The 19,202-nt window shown below is 44.2% G+C and overlaps 1 protein-coding gene across 1 annotated transcript in view; it reads right to left on the bottom strand.

Moving 5' to 3' along the window:
• The window catches only part of ephb4a (eph receptor B4a), a gene marked incomplete at its 5' end in the record, with an annotated part of 66,706 nt that overhangs the window by 31,177 nt on the left and 16,327 nt on the right, over window positions 1–19,202 (bottom strand). The window contains one exon of the mRNA XM_083643213.1: window positions 1,391–1,461. Within this exon, the coding sequence (XP_083499339.1) occupies window positions 1,391–1,461 (71 nt within the window). The remainder of the gene's footprint in view (window positions 1–1,390; window positions 1,462–19,202) is intronic.

Here is a 19,202-nt window from a genome sequence, read left to right as displayed (position 1 = left end):
AGCGTAACCCCCGTCCACCACGCAGCGCATGCATGTAGCCTAAATAACAACAAATTGATATCCATTCTCCTGGCCGATTGTCACATTTGCCCATGTAGGTCATTTAGAGGCACCAGTATTTCCTAACCAGTTTAAAAGTTCCATGTATGGATTTAATTTTAACGTTATACGTTATAGCCTACTTGGGCTATGGGTGGAGGGCAGATATGCGGTCGCTATGAAGACCAGGTGTGGGCGGAGGCGGGTAAACTTGCTACGGAAGCAAAGTCTATATCAAGTAGAGACGAGTAAGGCTAGGTAGAGTAGAGCTGTACTGTGCTGTTATGTGTGGTGGAAATGCGCCATTTGGGGGTGGAGAAGGTGTAAACTCTGCCAGGAAAAGAAACCCCACACCTAAATGTTAACGATATCTGCTCAAATCTGCATCTTTTGGTGCGTGTCACAGATGTGCTTGTGCGTTTGTTTAGCACTTTGAAACATAATTCATGTGACTAAATGACTTCTTTCCACTGCCCAGTTGTCATCTGTGAGCATGAAACCAGCATTGAGGCATGTCTCTCTCTTCAGCGTAATAAGGGCTTTACGCACCACAATCCAAACTTGGCTTTCCCTCAACGTGACCTTCTTGATGAATTGCTGCAAGTGACTGGCTGCACATACTGTAAATTGACTGCTTGTCTGTTTTGCCTTGATTCTTGATCAAATGCATGGACAGTAGGGCTGAAAGAAAATCTGATTATTTGACACAATTGTGATTCATGTGATCACAAGTTTTTCTTGTCAATTGTTAGAACTTTATAAAAGTTATTTTGCGGGGTGAACAGTCAGTATGCAGGATTTACTGAGTTTGAGTATGATGAAAGGAATTAACCAATATTGTACTTGAAATCCATTTTGGATGCTTCTCCCCCTTGAGAAATTAATTGCAGCCTTTGTGAAGTTCATATTGTGATTTTTTTAAATCGTTAAGGAGTAAGTGTTTTTGACCAGTCGCTGAGACCTCCATGCCAGCATCATCACAGCCATTTTTCCTCATCAAGAGACATCAGCAAGTTGAGCAGTTCTCTCCATTGATGCTGCTGGCAGCAGCTCTCCAGCAGCTCACTCGCTCAAATTACAGACATGTCTTTTTCTGGCTCAAAATGGTGGGCAGCCTGTAACGTTCACTCCAAGCCTGATACGATATGTCAAAGCATCTGCTTTCAATGTACTTCATATCCCTCATTTACTCTGCTGTTTCCTTTATTCTGCCATATAAGGAACTCATTTGTAGCAGAAGAAGCAAAGAAACAGCTGCAAGGCAAAAGTCCACTCCCCGGTCACCACGAGTCCTGTGTATGGAATACAGATTAGCAGTCAGCACAGTGAGGTTGGGGCTACACACCGTGACCTCAGGCTTGGCACGGGAGTAGATGGTCCACTTGAGTTCTGATGTCTCGGTCTTGGTGTTCATCAGAACCTCTGTGAAAAAATAAACATATTATCACTCACTGGAATGTAAACACGTGCAGGCAACTTCATTATATGCAAAGAAATATACACAGATATGTACAGAAATATACAAAGGCCCTAGATCGAACTCCATTTATGGTATTAGATCTTTCTGCCATGCATTATCTATAGCCTACCCACTGCACTGGGATCATGGTAGAAGACTGAGTTTCATCAGTCAATTACATTCAGAGAAACATTCCCAGTTCCCACTACCATAAATTGTCTTCCCTTGCACTTGTTTCTTTCTATTCCCCCATGTCCCTTCTGTTCCCAGCCAGAGACACCATACTTGTGGTCACAGTAAACCTGGCAAAATAGTCTGCTTTCGTCCAGGGAGAGTAGGGACATAGTGTAAAGGCAGCAAGGGGATCGGCAGATATACACACAGATATATACATAGACGCAAGGCATGCACACACACAGATATACACACAGATACTATATACATAGACGCATGCAGTGCACACACACATACAGATATACTAGGGATGGGCGCGAGTACTCGGGTACTCGAGCACTCGTTCATAACGTCAGTATTCGAGTAACGTTTCTGCTGTTCGGGTACTCGACCCACTCCCCACCCCTTTAAAAATGGTAGAAGATCTACGCGCGCATCGTCATGTGGATCTGGCAGCAACCAGCAGCAACTGCACGGCCGGGCGTCAAGTCAGCCAGAATGTACAAGTACGTCATCCGCTTTGTTGCTTTCAAAATAAAACGCTTATTGTAACCTTATTTATTTTGAGTAATGCGTTACAGCCACAGTTTCACGCCATATAACATCACGACGAGTATTTTGATACAAGGATGCTGCTTCATTCATTGAAATACCTTTTCTCCTCCAACGTGCATCAATAAGCTATTTACTTTTGTTTAAGTAACGTTATTTTGAAAGTTTTAACCAGACGTTTTCCAGCTCTTCCCGAAAATGGTGGCTGGAGATATTCTCCTGAATGAGAAGCACGCTTCTTCATAGCGCACGCCCGATAAAACTCATTCAAAACGTTGCACTAGTCGTTTCCCATAACGTTAGTCACAAGAAATGTGGAGAAAGAATCACTTTTTGGGAGACAATCGCATCATGGTGATCACTATTCAGCAACAATGGACATGTATTGGAAATCAAATGCCTTCGCTTGTTTCACAACTTGTCTGCTCCAAAGCGCTAATCCAACCATCGGAGATACTGTCTAAAGGTAGGCTTTAGATGTTAGCTTAGCGTCACCTAATATCACAGTCTCTCCTGACAAAAATGCTCCAGGTAGCGCTTTTTCCATGCAAAAATGCAAACGTTATGTGTGAACAGCCCGATACACAGCAGATTACCCCTGCTCAGTCATTACCATAGTAATCACACAGCCCGCGCCCCCCCCCCCTCGCGAGTACTCGAGCACTCGTTCATAATAGAAGGAGAGTACTCGAGTATTTAAATTGCTTAAAATGCCCATTCCTAAGATATACACACACATATACATAGAGTAGACGCATGCACACACACACAAACATTTAAGCGCTCCTCCCAGACATGAGCTGTGACTACAACTGAGAACTGAATTGATTTTTTTCTGCAATCTTTCGAAAAAAGGGCGGACAGCCAGCTCACTAACAAGCGGAGCGGTTCTGGCATGCTTCACCATATCCCAGTACAAGCTGGGACCAGAACTCGATGTAACTCGATGCAGAAATCGTCAGTTAGGTTGGGGTCTTTTTTCTGCTGTGCTGTATTGTGACTTGTATTTATCGATGGGAGGAGGTTTCTATCTCCGGCTGGCTTTTAGAGCCCCAGACGTCCCTGAGAGGGTTGCCTGCTGAAGCTCATCTTAAGGGTCAGACAGTCTGGATTTACCAATAAACAGGATTTAATGCAGCTCTACCGTGTGGCGTGTGCCACCACCAAGGAGATCAGATGCAGCTCTACTGTGTGCCACCACCAAGGAGATCAGATCTACTGTGTGCCACCACCAAGGAGATCAGATCTACTGTGTGCCACCACCAAGGAGATCAGCTCTACTGTGAGCCACCACCAAGGAGATCAGATCTACTGTGAGCCACCACCAAGGAGATCAGCTCTACTGTGTGCCACCACCAAGGAGATCAGATGCAGCTCTACTGTGTGCCATCACCAAGGAGATCAGATCTACTGTGAGCCACCACCAAGGAGATCAGCTCTACTGTGAGCCACCACCAAGGAGATCAGCTCTACTGTGAGCCACCACCAAGGAGATCAGATCTACTGTGAGCCACCACCAAGGAGATCAGCTCTACTGTGAGCCACCACCAAGGAGATCAGATCTACTGTGAGCCACCACCAAGGAGATCAGCTCTACTGTGAGCCACCACCAAGGAGATCAGATCTACTGTGAGCCACCACCAAGGAGATCAGCTCTACTGTGTGCCACCACCAAGGAGATCAGATGCAGCTCTACTGTGTGCTATCACCAAGGAGATCAGATCTACTGTGAGCCACCACCAAGGAGATCAGCTCTACTGTGAGCCACCACCGAGGAGATCAGCTCTACTGTGAGCCACCACCAAGGAGATCAGATCTACTGTGAGCCACCACCAAGGAGATCAGCTCTACTGTGAGCCACCACCACCAAGGAGATCAGATCTACTGTGAGCCACCACCAAGGAGATCAGCTCTACTGTGAGCCACCACCAAGGAGATCAGATCTACTGTGAGCCACCACCAAGGAGATCAGCTCTACTGTGAGCCACCACCAAGGAGATCAGCTCTACTGTGAGCCACCACCAAGGAGATCAGCTCTACTGTGAGCCACCACCAAGGAGATCAGCTCTACTGTGAGCCACCACCAAGGAGATCAGCTCTACTGTGAGCCACCACCAAGGAGATCAGATCTACTGTGTGTCACCACCAAGGAGATCAGCTCTACTGTGAGCCACCACCAAGGAGATCAGATCTACTGTGTGTCACCACCAAGGAGATCAGCTCTACTGTGAGCCACCACCAAGGAGATCAGCTCTACTGTGTGTCACCACCAAGGAGATCAGATCTACTGTGTGTCACCACCAAGGAGATCAGATCTACTGTGTGTCACCACCAAGGAGATCAGATCTACTGTGTGCCACCCCCAAGGAGATCAGTGAAAGGGGGGGTTGAGCGTGTGGTTGTCATTGGGGTTATCAAGATGTTTTGTTGCATTCGGCTCACAATAACCCCCAGTAGGCTCCACAGTATATTCTGCCAACCAACAACCACTCTCCACACACACACACACACACACACACACACACACACACACACACACACACACACACACACACACACACACACACACACACACACTCTCTAGAGTCTAGACATCCACACACATAGCCTATACACTCAGTTTAGTACACGATACTACAGCTGCAGTCAACACAACACAAAGGAGAGCACTCAGAATCAACAGGATCAAAACAAGCTAACAGGCTAACAGAGGGGTGACGTCAGACTCCTTTGGCTTGAAACATCCAAGCCATCAGTTGAGAAATCATCATGTGTCAGCCAGCTACAGAGCAACTCAGTGCACCCCGCCAGGTCACCAAGACAACTTGTCAGAGTTTTCCAACTGGCCAGCGGGGCTCGTTGTCAGTTTTAGATGAATAGGTTCCTTTAACTGCTTGTTGACAGCCACTGCCTGTTTTCCTGTCCATTTATTAATTAATTGTAAATAGATTGATTTACAATTCATGTAAATAACTTCAATGATAATCGATTCATGTAAGAATCACGATTCTTATCTTCCACAATTCTAAATCGATTCACAAGTCCCAAGAATAGATTATTTTTTCCTTTTTATTTTTTGTATTACTTTAATTGTTTTTTGTTGAAGTCACTGAGAACTGAGAAATAATAAGACATTTTTATTTGTGCAAATTTAGCATGAATACATGTTACCTTTTGTCTTAGGTTTGCCTTTGTGTGTTTACATTATTGCAATCAGTTGATAATTTTTCTTTATATATAAACGACATAATCTTATTTTATACTAGGGATGCACGATATATCGGCAATCATATCGGTATCGGCAGATGTTAGTTATTTTTTAACATATCGGCATCGGTCCGATGTTGCTATGTTAATATCGGTTATCGGTATGAGCCAAAATTTTCACATCGAGAGGAAACAATGCAGTAAATATATGATTTATGGGCTTTTCCAAATGTTTTGGAAATAAAGAAATGCATTATTTTTTCAAATTCAGTGGTTTACATGTGTTTTTCAGTATGTACTAGGGATGTTCATCAATTATCGAAAATCGATAATTGATCGTTAAGGATTGGAATCGATCCTGTGGCATTTGGATCGATTTTTTAATTATTAAATTTTTTTTTTTTTTTTTTTGGACTAGGTTTGGGTGGAATTCGTTCCTCCTCGCCCCACTCCATTGCACAGCCGACTAACGTGAGGTGGAGCTTCATATAGTCTCTAGTTTTCTGGCTGGGCACAGGCCTTTGTGCCAACAAAACTGTTTTAAACATGGGAAATTCACACCGGCATGCGCCGGGGACAGCAGTGTTGGAGAGGAGACACATTGAAATAAAGAGTTCATTGAGGAGAACACGTTGTCTTTCGTATTTTCTGCCATAGGCATTCATTTTGTAAAAAAAAAAAAAAAAAAGTATTAATATGATCGATAATCGATAATTGATCGTTAATTTTCACCGATTATGGATTTTGGAAAATTTTCAAAATGAACATCCCTAGTATGTACCAAATTTTATTATTATAAAAATGTGTTTTATAGAGATCATATCGACATCGGTAAATATCGGTTATCGACCATAACAGCAATGTTAATATCGGTTATTGTATCGGCCAAAATTTTCATATCGGTGCATCACTATTTTATACACTTTATTCTGCTTTCATGCCATGAATTGATACACCACCTTTCTTAGCATACAGCGGACTGGAGTAGATCCTGCGATCCCCCTTTGCGCTGAATCGAGAATCGATTTTGAATCGGGAATCGTTTTGAATCCCAAACCGCTTAAAATCTGAATCGCATCGTGACCCCAGGATTCAGAAAACAAAAGATACCCGAAGATTCACACCCTAATGACGACGATGGTCAATGAGATAAACTGTCACCAAAAAAAGGCAAACAGTTATCGAAAGCTCCGCTGATGTTACAGCCTAATTCCAATGTCAATTTACCAAGTTAAACTCATTACTTGTTCAAAAAAAATTACAGCCTATTCCTAACAAGTATAGTTCCCGATGGCAGAATGCTTGAAATACGCTTTTACACAGAGACTAGTTGTTTCCTCTTGGTTACTCCTCCAGGAAATACTGTTCATGTGGCCAAGTCCTGCACACATTGATTGCCGGTTCACTGACTGCCAGACATGTGACATCAGTGTGACAATATTCTGTGAAGACCGTAAGTAAGCCTTTTGCACATCAATAAATCAGTGTGAGAATATTATGCGAAGGCAGTAAGCTGTTTTTGGCATCACTCTGTTCATGCCAAACAATTAGAGGATTTTACTAAAATAATTGGAACGCCTACAATTATTAATCTCTGTGATCTGGTGTAAAATGAGAGGCAATCATATCTACCACTTAGCAACCCACATCCCAATAAAATATGCATGAAGGCATGAAAAGCTGTGCGATAAGACTTGGCACATTCTGGCTCGCCCTTCCTACCGAGACATTGTTGTTGCCGTAGCCGTCCAGAGACATTCACACATGCAGACACCATTGTTTGACGCTAACGAGGGTTAAATTGACGGTTAAATATAAAATATTGAGCAAAAGCGTGGGCTAATTCAGGATGGATTGTAAGTAGGGTCAGGGTGCGTCCTCAGTCCTCCCACAGCTGCACTCAATACTTTGACCCGATTATTTAAAGATATAGGGGGACATTTTGACAGTCCAAAAGTTGTTTTAATGCTATTTTGTCCCAGATGGTTTTAATAATTCATTCTGGATCACACATCCGACTATAATAAAACATTTCAACATAAAGGACAGTATTTTGGCAGCAAACAGTGAAAATAGAACACTGCAAGTAAACTGTAAAAGTTTTGCCTCAGCTCAGAGCCCCGACACTGCAAAACCGGCCATCTGCCAAGTGACTACAGCTTCATGGACTCTTCTCATCATGGTCATGTTCTTGTCTTTCAAGCTATGGAGGCTCGACCAAACTATGCCAATAAAACACCAGGAACTGTGGACAGTCTACAACTATCGGACTCCACTTGGATTTTCTACAACGGTTTTGATGATCATTTCACGGTCTAAGGTTGTCAGTCAAAAGTATCGATACTAAAGATAGGAAATGGATACAATACTCGTTTGCAACAGTATCAATCAAACATGCTACTGATTTTTCCCTCCCTATCATTAATGGGTATCTGTTGCTTGCTTCAACAAGCTGAAAGTGTCCTGTTCTGATGACTGTGGAGTTTTATCAGGCCTAGACTATGTAGAAGTGTGTGTTTGTCCGTCCATCTGCCATATTTGTATGCCTCTTGATGTGTTGTCATCCCCCCACCCCCCGTGGTATTGAAAACGGTATCAAGTATCGATATTTTCCTGGGTATATCAGTATCGAAGTAGAAATTCTAGCATCGTGACAACTAGGGGTGGGGGGAAAAATCGATTCACCTAAGTATCGCGATTTTTAATGTCACGATTTTTTGGATCGATCTTTTATTCCAGAATCGATAATCGCAAATTAAAAAAAAAAAAAAAAAAAAAAAATCTTTTTTTCTTTTTTTTTTGGGTGCTTGCAGTCAGGCCACTCACTGAACAGCAGGCCAGGCGCCGCCTACTGGTTTACTAGTGGTTTTATTACTTTATTAGTTAGTCTGAAGTAATAATTACACTTCAGGGTTAAAGTGGGTGCATCTCATTGTAAAATTGGACTTCAAACGGCCCAAATCTGGCTTCAAACGGCCCAAATTTCACACGCGTTGGCCCATATCGGCCTGGCCTGCTTGGTATCTAATGCCCGGCCTGAATTATGATCCCAGTCCGCCCCTGTTTTTAACTATATCGCCCAGCCCTACTCATGATATATAATATACAGTCTCTAGTGTATGATTCAACTTTTCCCATGTTCTAATCTAGTGTAAAAAAGCAAACAAACTGAAAAAAGAAAAGAAAAAAATAAACAAAAATCGCAATAAATCGTAATATCGAATCGCAATAATCGTAGAATCGCAATACTTAAGAATCGCAATATAAATCGAATCGGCACCCAAGAATCGTGATAGTATCGAATCGGGAGATAAGTGAATCGCCACAGCCCTAGTGACAACCCTACCACACCCACCTGTGCTTGCTCACATCTTAGCTCCTGCTCATTTCTGAATACATTCCCTCTGTGAACAAACACCCCTCTATCTATCCCCACACTCCCCTTCAGTTAACTGACGCATCGCTTTGATCTTCCTTACTGCATCATCCTACGTCACTTTCCCGTCGTCTTAACAACAGCATAAGCCAAGATATGCTGTCGCTAATTGTCGCCGTGGCTTATGCTGCACGTTTGTCAGTACAGTACATGACAGCGAGGTAAATGTACCCTCAAATCACTCTCTCTCTCTCTGACTCTGTAATACTTGCTTCTCTTTGACAAGCTACAAACTTCACTCTCTCGGCTCTTCGATTCACAAACTCTGAAACTCCTTGCACAAAGACACACATCTCTGGCCTTGTGACTTTTCCGCTGCAGAAGCCTAACAGCCTTGTAGCAAGTCTCAGACGATAAAGACAAAGGTGAGACAAGCTGCAGAAAGAGGGCAGAGAGGGGAGAGAGGTGGATGAGGAGGATAATTGGGTGGTAAAGTTCATGTCGGTGTTTTCCCGGCAATGGCTCTACCTCTAGTTCACTTTGGCATAATTTAAAAGAGCACCTTCATAACGCACGTCTCTACTCTCTACCTTTCATATGCACACCTGCCTCTGTTTCAGATGTGTCAAGAAGTGGAGCTGAGATGTCCCCAGGCACAGTAATCACTGTTTATCGCCTCTATCATTACGCTTTATGAGACAGGATGCGTGAGCGCAAGTGTTTCTATACCCATCATGACTGTTTGGATGATATGCATGCATGGCCTTGCCTCTCACTGAAGTCCATTCAGACTGAGCCCTATAAGAGGAAGCTGCCGTTTCCCCTACATTCTTTCAGCAGCGGTGGCCACCCACTGCTGGAAAATTACCCGACTGCTAGAAAAATGGAGAAACAATGAAAAGTCATCATCTGACTGTATTTAACACCCAAAACAAACAGTTGTACAGTAATTACAGTACAATTGTGCGTATGAGAGGCTTTTTGTTTTTACACTACAACAGTTACTGGAACTGACATTAGAATTGGGATCAAGAGCTGTAATTACAGATAAATAAAATATATATTTTAATATAATAAATAGAAATAACGAGTAAATGTTTGAGTTTTTATGTTCGCTTTGGAAAGGTAGGTACCCGGGCCATTCCCCATAACAGCACCCAGTAGATATGCCGGGCCCATTCCCCATAACAGCACCCAGTAGATATGCCGGGCCCATTCCCCATAACAGCACCCAGTAGATATGCCAGGCCTATTCCCCATAACAGCACCCAGTAGATACGCCAGGCCCATTCCCCATAACAGCACCCAGTAGATATGCCGGGCCCATTCCCCATAACAGCACCCAGTAAATATGCCAGGCCTATTCCCCATAACAGCACCCAGTAGATATGCCGGGCCCATTCCCCATAACAGCACCCAGTAAATATGCCAGGCCTATTCCCCATAACAGCACCCAGTAGATATGCCAGGCCTATTCCCCATAACAGCACCCAGTAGATATGCCAGGCCTATTCCCCATAACAGCACCCAGTAGATATGCCAGGCCCATTCCCCATAACAGCACCAAGTAGATATGCCGGGCCCATTCCCCATAACAGCACCCAGTAGATATGCCAGGCCCATTCCCCATAACAGCACCCAGTAGATATGCCGGGCCCATTCCCCATAACAGCACCCAGTAGATATGCCGGGCCCATTCCCCATAACAGAACCCAGTAGATATGCCAGGCCCATTCCCCATAACAGCACCCAGTAGATATGCCAGGCCCATTCCCCATAACAGCACCCAGTAGATATGCCGGGCCCATTCCCCATAACAGCACCCAGTAGATATGCCGGGCCCATTCCCCATAACAGCACCCAGTAGATATGCCGGGCCCATTCCCCATAACAGAACCCAGTAGATATGCTGGGCCCATTCCCCATAACAGAACCCAGTAGATATGCCGGGCCCATTCCCCATGCAGGCTGTGTTCTGACTGATAACTGACCTGGAATTAGAGAGCAGGACGTATCCAGTCGAGACCTGACCCAACCCTCTTCTTAGTTACATTCACAATTCTTCACTTTGCTCTTTGTTTCTCTGCTGGGTGCCATGCCCACTTCCCCCCTCTCTCTCAGTGGTGCTGGCATGTGATAGGGAAATCATAGGGAGCATTTGCCCTGCATCAGCTACAATTACAGCCCATTTGAATGAAAGAAGCAGAGTGCCAATGGCCTTTAGGCACCTCTAAGCTGAGACGAGGGAACAGCCACAATGGAAAAGAGGAGCGTAAGTAGGAGAAGAGCTGTGAGAACAAGGTCTGGGCTTTGCTGATGGGAAGGATGATGAGTGAAAAATGTAAAATTTTGCCAACAATAATGTATGAACTCCTACAGTTATATGTTCAATATTATCATGTACCTCCATCATCTCAGCACGCAATGATGCCACTCACTCATAGCAATTACCTCGGAGATGATGTACCGTTTGCCTGTTTTGTCAGCAGGATTAAGGAAAAGCTCCTGGCCCGTTCTTCATGAAACTTGGTGGAAGTGTGCAGCACGGGCCAAGGAAGAACCCATTCCATTTTGGAGTGGATCCGGATCCGACTCACGAACAAGCAATTGGCCTTGTCGGAGGTCTGCACTCTCCAAGTGCCGTCCTAGTTATTAAACTAGAACGACCGCAGCACGGACTTATGCCTCCGCCATTAGTTCATTCTTGAGTCCAAATCGCCATTTGAGGCAAATTGGAAGACATTCTGTCAAGGCGCTCCTGAGATGTTGCATTACAGAGCTTAGAAATTGAGTGTGTGAGGTCACAGTGACCTTGAACTTTGACCACCAGAATGTAATCAGTTCATCCTTGAGTCCAAGTGGACGTTTGAGGCAAATTTGAAGAAATTCCGTCAAGGCATTCCTGAGATATCGCGTTAACAAGCTTGAAAATGGCATTCGAGAGGTCACAGTGACCTTGACCTTTGATAAGCAAAATGGAATCCTTTCATCCTTGCGCCCAAATCGACGTTTGAGCCAAATTGGAAGAAATTCCATCTAGCTGTTCTTGAGATATCGCTTTAACGAACTTGGGAATGGCATTCGTGAGGTCACAGTGACCTTGACCTTTGACCACAAAAATCTAATCAGTTCATGCTTGAGTCCAAGTCGATGTTTGAGGCACATTTGATTAAATTCCGTCAAGGCATTCCTGATATATCGCGTTAACAAGCTTGAAAATGCCGTTGGAGAGGTCACAGTGACCTTGACCTTTGATCACCAAAATGTAATCCGTTCATCCTTGCGCCCAAGTCGACGTTTGAGCCAAATTGGAAGAAATTCCATCAAGCCGTTCTTGAGATATCGCTTTAACCAACTTGGGAATGGCATTCGTGAAGTCACAGTGACCTTGCCCTTTGACCACGAAAATCGAATCAGTTGATGCTTGAGTCCAAGTGAATGTTTGAGGCAAATTTGATGAAATTCCGTCAAGGCATTCCTGAGATATCGTGTTAACAAGCTTGAAAATGGCGTTCGAGAGGTCACAGTGACCTTGACCTTTGACCACCAAAATGTAATCAGTTCATCCTTGAGTCCAATTCGATGTTTGAGACAAGCTATCAAATTCTGTCAAGGCATTCCTGAGATATCGCGTTAACAAGCTTGAAAATGGCATTCGGGAGGTCACAGTGACCTTGACCTTTGACGACCAAAATCTAATCAGATCATCCTTGAGTCTAAGTCGATGTTTGAGGCAAATTTGATGAAATTCCGTCAAGGCATTCCTCAGATATCGCGTTAACGAACATCGGACGGACATACGTACGGACAAACCGGATCCATAATGCCTCCGGCCTGGCTATCGCCGGCGGAGGCATAAAAAATAATGGTGAAATGAAATGGCTAGTTTGCCAGCTAGCAGAGTAAAAAATACTGTCAGGCCATATTCACACAGTCCTAACCAGAGGCAACATCAGTGAGGCTGCTAGTGCTAGCATACCATTAGCTTGCTGATTCATAGCAGTTTGGGAGCAGAAAACTGCTCCACTGCAGAGCAGTTATCATATTTGCTGGAGTAGTAAAGTAGCCCTTGCAGAAGATTATCATGCTAATTATATGGTGGGAATGACTCCCTGTGGAGGGAAACAAAATCAGGAATGCTTTTTTGGATGTTCTTGTGCCTCAAAACTATTTTACTACCTTGTTTGTTTGTTTTTTTACTAGAAAACAAACAATAAATTAAGCAATCCCCATTCCTTTGGTCATTTTCCTTTATATTTGAGCTTTACACCTCCTATGTTCTTGTGTGAGACCGTATTCACACATCATTAACCGCAGGCAACATTAATGAGAGGGAGGCTGCTAACATTATAGTTTGCTGATCCATTGTAGGGTTGTTACTAAGGTTTGCCCTATTTGCTGCAGTAGTGAAGTCATTCCATTACAAAAGATGATCATGTTAATGGTGGGAATGATTGTCCTCCAGGTATCGTTAAGACCCTCAAGTGTTACCAGGGATTTCACTAGCAAGTTCTACATTTAACAGATTGTGGATGTTCTTGTGTGTCAGGCAATTTACAGCCTCCGTGATGCAAGATAAAATGAAAATAACTTAACAGCCACACCTGTCTTTTTGTGAGTGCAGGTTAGTGTGTAAACGGACGCTTCCAGATGGTTTGTTTTCACATAACCATCTGGGAACGGTCGCTCGCCGGTGCCACTTGGGGGAAACCTTTTAAATACCTGGCAAGTGATGAACAATCTGTCTATCATGTCTATCGTGGGCTCGCTTCTCGCTGTCGTCACACCTAAATCCCGCCCGTAGCTGCCTCTGGATGCCGATTGGTGCAAACCACTGGTGGTTCAGATTCAAACCAATAGATTGGAACATAGCAAGATGGATTTGCCATGTGATTGTGATCTCACACGAATCCAGCTGCCTCGCAAGGTTAGTTTAGGGTGTGCATGTGAGAATGTGCAAAAGCCGAGGTGGTGACTGTGTGCACGGCTGTTTGTGTGTGTTTGACACAGAGTTGTGTCTGCGAGGGAGGGAGATTAGGCCTGGGCTTCCTGCAGGCTGCTTCCTGTCTCCTGGTCTGGCAGCCCCCCCCCCCCCCCCCCCCGACATGCACATCATTCACCACAGCAAGTGAAGCCAGAAACATGCTGACTGCTGATGGATAACAAAGGCCTTCTGTGGTACTTGACCATGCAGGTGAGCTACTACCAGAAAGTGTGACTGGATGTAAGATGCAGGTGAGCTACTACCAGAAAGTGTGACTGGATGTAAGATGCAGGTGAGCTACTACCAGAAAGTGTGACTGGATAGATGCAGGTGAGCTACTACCAGAAAGTGTGACTGGATGTAAGATGCAGGTGAGCTACTACCAGAAAGTGTGACTGGATAGATGCAGGTGAGCTACTACCAGAAAGTGTGACTGGATGTAAGATGCAGGTGAGCTACTACCAGAAAGTGTGACTGGATGTAAGATGCAGGTGAGCTACTACCAGAAAGTGTGACTGGATGTAAGATGCAGGTGAGCTACTACCAGAAAGTGTGACTGGATGTAAGATGCAGGTGAGCTACTACCATAAAGTGTGACTGGATAGATGCAGGTGAGCTACTACCATAAAGTGTGACTGGATAGATGCAGGTGAGCTACTACCAGAAAGTGTGACTGGATGTAAGATGCAGGTGAGCTACTACCAGAAAGTGTGACTGGATAGATGCAGGTGAGCTACTACCATAAAGTGTGACTGGATGTAAGATGCAGGTGAGCTCAGGGCCGCTGCTGGCCATTTGGGTGCCCTAAGCGTAATTGTTTTGTGGTGCCCCCCCCCCCCCCCCCGCAAAACTTTCAATAACTGTCAATCGAAAGACTGCAAAATCATTAATTATGAACGATACTAGTGTATCTCACATTACATTACATGTGGCAAACAAACAATTGTTAGAATTACTGTACATGTCAGCAAACAAGCGATTGTTAAACTGTACATGCAAGCAGGGGCGGACTGGGATCATAATTCAGGCCAGGCATTAGATACCAAGCAGGCCAGGCCAATACGGGCTGACGTGTGTGCCGGCGTCCGAAGGGCGGCGGCGAATTTTTTGGGCTGTTTGAAGCCCAATTTGGGCCATTTGAAGCCAGATTTGGGCTGTTTGAAGCCAGATTTGGGCCGTTTGAAGCCTGATTTGGGCCGTTTGAAGCCCGATTTGGGCCATTTGAAGCCAGATTTGGGCCGGTTGAAGCCAGATTTGGGCCGTTTGAAGCCCAATTTGGGCCGTTTGAAGCCCAATTTGGGCCGACTCCAATTTTACAATGAGATGCACCCACTTTAACCCTGAATAAAGTAATAAAACCACTAGTAAACCAGTAGGCAGCGCCTGGCCTGCTGTTCAGTGAGTGGCACATGATGCCCTACGCAGTCTGCGTACTCTGCGTAATGGGGTGCGGCGGGCCTGGGTGAGCTACTACCATAAAGTGTGACTGGATGTAAGATGCAGGTGAGCTACTACCAGAAAGTGTGACTGGATAGATGCAGGTGAGCTACTACCAGAAAGTGTGACTGGATGTAAGATGCAGGTGAGCTACTACCAGAAAGTGTGACTGGATAGATGCAGGTGAGCTACTACCAGAAAGTGTGACTGGATGTAAGATGCAGGTGAGCTACTACCAGAAAGTGTGACTGGATGTAAGATGCAGGTGAGCTACTACCAGAAAGTGTGACTGGATGTAAGATGCAGGTGAGCTACTACCATAAAGTGTGACTGGATGTAAGATGCAGGTGAGCTACTACCAGAAAGTGTGACTGGATGTAAGATGCAGGTGAGCTACTACCAGAAAGTGTGACTGGATGTAAGATGCAGGTGAGCTACTACCATAAAGTGTGACTGGATGTAAGATGCAGGTGAGCTACTACCATAAAGTGTGACTGGATGTAATGGACGGAGAAGACAGAGGTGAAAAGGGTGAAGTGTGTAAATGTTCAATGCCTTTTTTTGTTTCTTGTGTTGTGGTTCTTCTCTCTGTAGGTGAATCAATCTATGAAAAAAAAGCACTTAACCCCAAAAAAATTTAAACAAAAGGTTTCTCAATGGATTCTGGTAGTATTGGGTCTCCTAAATAACATACTAAAAGTCTACCAAAATCTACCTCCCAGAAAGCCGCCGTTTCCAAGATGGCGGCCCAGATGGCAGCGAGGAGCTTAAAATGGCTATATCTCAAATTCAGAAAATGATGCAAAGGATTTTTCAACTGATTCTGTTACCCCTGGACATGCTTATGAACATACTAAAAATCCAGGAAAATACACTTAACAGAAAGGCTTAATTTTCAAGATGGCATCCAAAATGGTGTCCGACCAAGCTTAAAATGACTATATATCGCAATAGAAATGAATTATACGAATGATTTTTCACTTGCTTCTGGTACCTCTAGTCATGCTTATGAACATAGTAAAAAACTAGGAAAGTACACCTTCCGGAAAGGCTTCATTTTCAAGATAGTGTCCAAAAAGGCGATCGGGGAGCTTAGAATGGCTATATCTCAAATAGAAAAAAATGTTACAAAGGATTGTTTTAACTTCTGGTACCTCTATACATTAAGAACAAGCAAACAATCTAGATAAATATATCTGCTAGAAATGTGTCATTTTCATCAGGGCCATCCATTAACTCATTGAGTGCCAGCCACTTTTGGAGAACGGACGCTCCCAGTGCCAGAGTTTCAGAGCGTTTTCAGTGATTTCTCGAGGCCCACACCGAAGGTAAACACCGAACATGCACAAAGAACGATGAGACTCTCTTCTATCATCTGCAAAAAAAAGTTTATTGATACCATTTTCCGTTCTTTAGTTATGAGCCGGAGAAGATAGGCTGTTTTGAGCAAAAAGACAGGTTTCAAATTATAAGCTGAGATATTCAGCCTTTTGTGAAATGAAGCATTTCAAGCACATTCACTGACTCTAGCTAATATTTTCTGATGTAGTGACGTGGTGTAGTTGTGTGGTGCCTGCGTGCCCCACCCCCCTCTCCCCCCCTCAGCTGCAAACTCCTCCCCACACTAACACACAGCCTACACGCACCCAGTCTATTTTCGGAGCGCTTCGTTTTTGTGCGCCGGGCGGCTCCCAGCGCGACAAGGAAATGGCAAACCGGACTGCAGGGAAAGGTTTGGCCCTTCGGCGTCGGGTGCTGCCTTTCTGGCGGGTAATCGTGTGGAGAAACTATATGCAGACAGACAGACAGAGGCAGAGGAGCTCAGCTGTGTGCGTGGATTGACTGCGGTTCGCAGACAACGTCAGCTGCAGACAGAGCAATCTATATGGCTCTGGCTGCAGCATGCATCGGTTTCTCTTTGATCACGGCTTTTTCCTCCTGTTTTCCGGACCTTTCTGTAATCTGGAGAGCACTGTCGCCACCTAATGAGTCCGTAAAATAGGTTATACACCTTCAATAGCTCCCATATTTGTACAGGAGATGCCTGAGGCTTTGATCCACGTCCCACCGTCAAAAAACGCAATTGACGAACATACTCGTCCTTGGCACTCTACGTTACTAAACGAAATGACGAACATACTCGTCCATGGCACTCAATGAGTTAAAGACAACACACATCAAAGAAGAGGAAACAATATTCATCCCATTGTCAACTTCACTGCTGAGACAGAGTTATCAGGTAAGAAAGAGGAGTTCCTGTCAAGAGATCTGAATAAACAGAGACTGATCAAAAGGATAAGTGATGAACTGAAAGAACGGAATTGCACTGTGGTCAATTCACTTGGAGATGCTGATGTAGACATAGTAAGGGCCACAGTGGGATCATCTCTTCTTCACACCACTACGCTGATTGGAGAAGATACTGATCTCCTCGTCTTACTCCTTTACTATGCACAGAGAGATAGTAAGGGCCTTTATTTCAGATCAGACAAGTCGAAAGCTGATGGCAGTTTTAAAGTGTATGCCATAAACCATTTGAAAGAAGTACTCGGATATGAAGTGTGTTCTCAGTTGATGTTCATCCACGCTGTGACTGGCTGTGACACAACTTCTCGGATCTTCGGAGTTGGCAAAAAGACTGCGTTCCAGAAACTTGTAAAAGGTGATCCTGTCATTCGGGCTTGTGCCAATGCATTCACTGTACCAAACCAGACAACAGATGTGATCGATGACCTTGGGTGCCAAGCAATGGCTGTCCTCTTTGGTGGGAAGTGCACAGATTCGCTTGCGACAATGCGATATAACATTTTCAGCAAGAAGGTTGTCTCAGCTTCATCAACTGTAACGCCTGAACGTCTACCACCAACTGAATCGGCTACCATATTTCACTGTCGTAGAGCATACTACCAAGTCATGGTCTGGATGGGAACAGATGATGGTATGGATGCCCTAGACTGGGGGTGGAACCTGCAGGACAATAGATTTGTCCCACTCATGTCAACAATGAATGTTGCTCCAGACAGCCTCTTGAAGGTCATTCATTGTAACTGTACCACTGCCTGCAAGACACTCCGCTGCTCATGCAGGAAACATGGACTACCTTGTACAACTGTCTGTGGACCATGTCCACTTCAGGAATGTGACAATCCTCATAACAAGTTTCACCCAGTGGATCTTGAAGATGATGATGAATAAAGACCACAATAAGTGTGCAATTTATTGTGTTCAACACCAAAACCAGCTTTTTAGGTTGAATAGTAACCATTTTTAAGATATATGCCAATGTAAGCTACTGGCAGCCATTTTGAAAATGACACATTTCTAGCAGATATATTTATCTAGATTGTTTGCTTGTTCTTAATGTATAGAGGTACCAGAAGTTAAAACAATCATTTGTAACATTTTTTTCTATTTGAGATATAGCCATTCTAAGCTCCCCGATCGCCTTTTTGGACACTATCTTGAAAATGAAGCCTTTTTGGAAGGTGCATTTTCCTAGTTCTTTAGTATGTTCCTAGGTATGTCTAGGGGTACCAGAATCAAGTGACAAAATTATTTGTATAATTCATTTCTATTGAGATATATAGCCATTTTAAGCTTGGTCGGACACCATTTTGGATGCCATCTTGAAAATTAAGCCTTTCTGTTAGGTGTATTTTCCTGGATTTTTAGTATGTTCGTAAGCATGTCCAGGGGTAACAGAATCAGTTGAAAAATCCTTTGCATCATTTTCTGAATTTGAGATATAGCCATTTTAAGCTCCTCGCCGCCATCTGGGCCGCCATCTTGGAAACGGCGGCTTTCTGGGAGGTAGATTTTGGTAGACTTTTAGTATGTTATTTAGGAGACCCAGTACTACTAGAATCCATTGAGAAACCTTTTGTTTCAATTTTTTTGGGGTTAAACCATATATTGACTCACCTACTGCCCCAGGACAGGAAGCAAGCCCGTTCAGGAGGAAGCCTCACACTGGA

This window comes from Poromitra crassiceps (genome assembly GCF_964638095.1).
Source record: "Poromitra crassiceps genome assembly, chromosome: 1".
NCBI lineage: Eukaryota > Metazoa > Chordata > Actinopteri > Beryciformes > Melamphaidae > Poromitra > Poromitra crassiceps.
The sequence above is the reverse complement of the archived record's forward strand: the minus strand, read 5'-3'. Positions and strand labels throughout refer to the sequence as shown.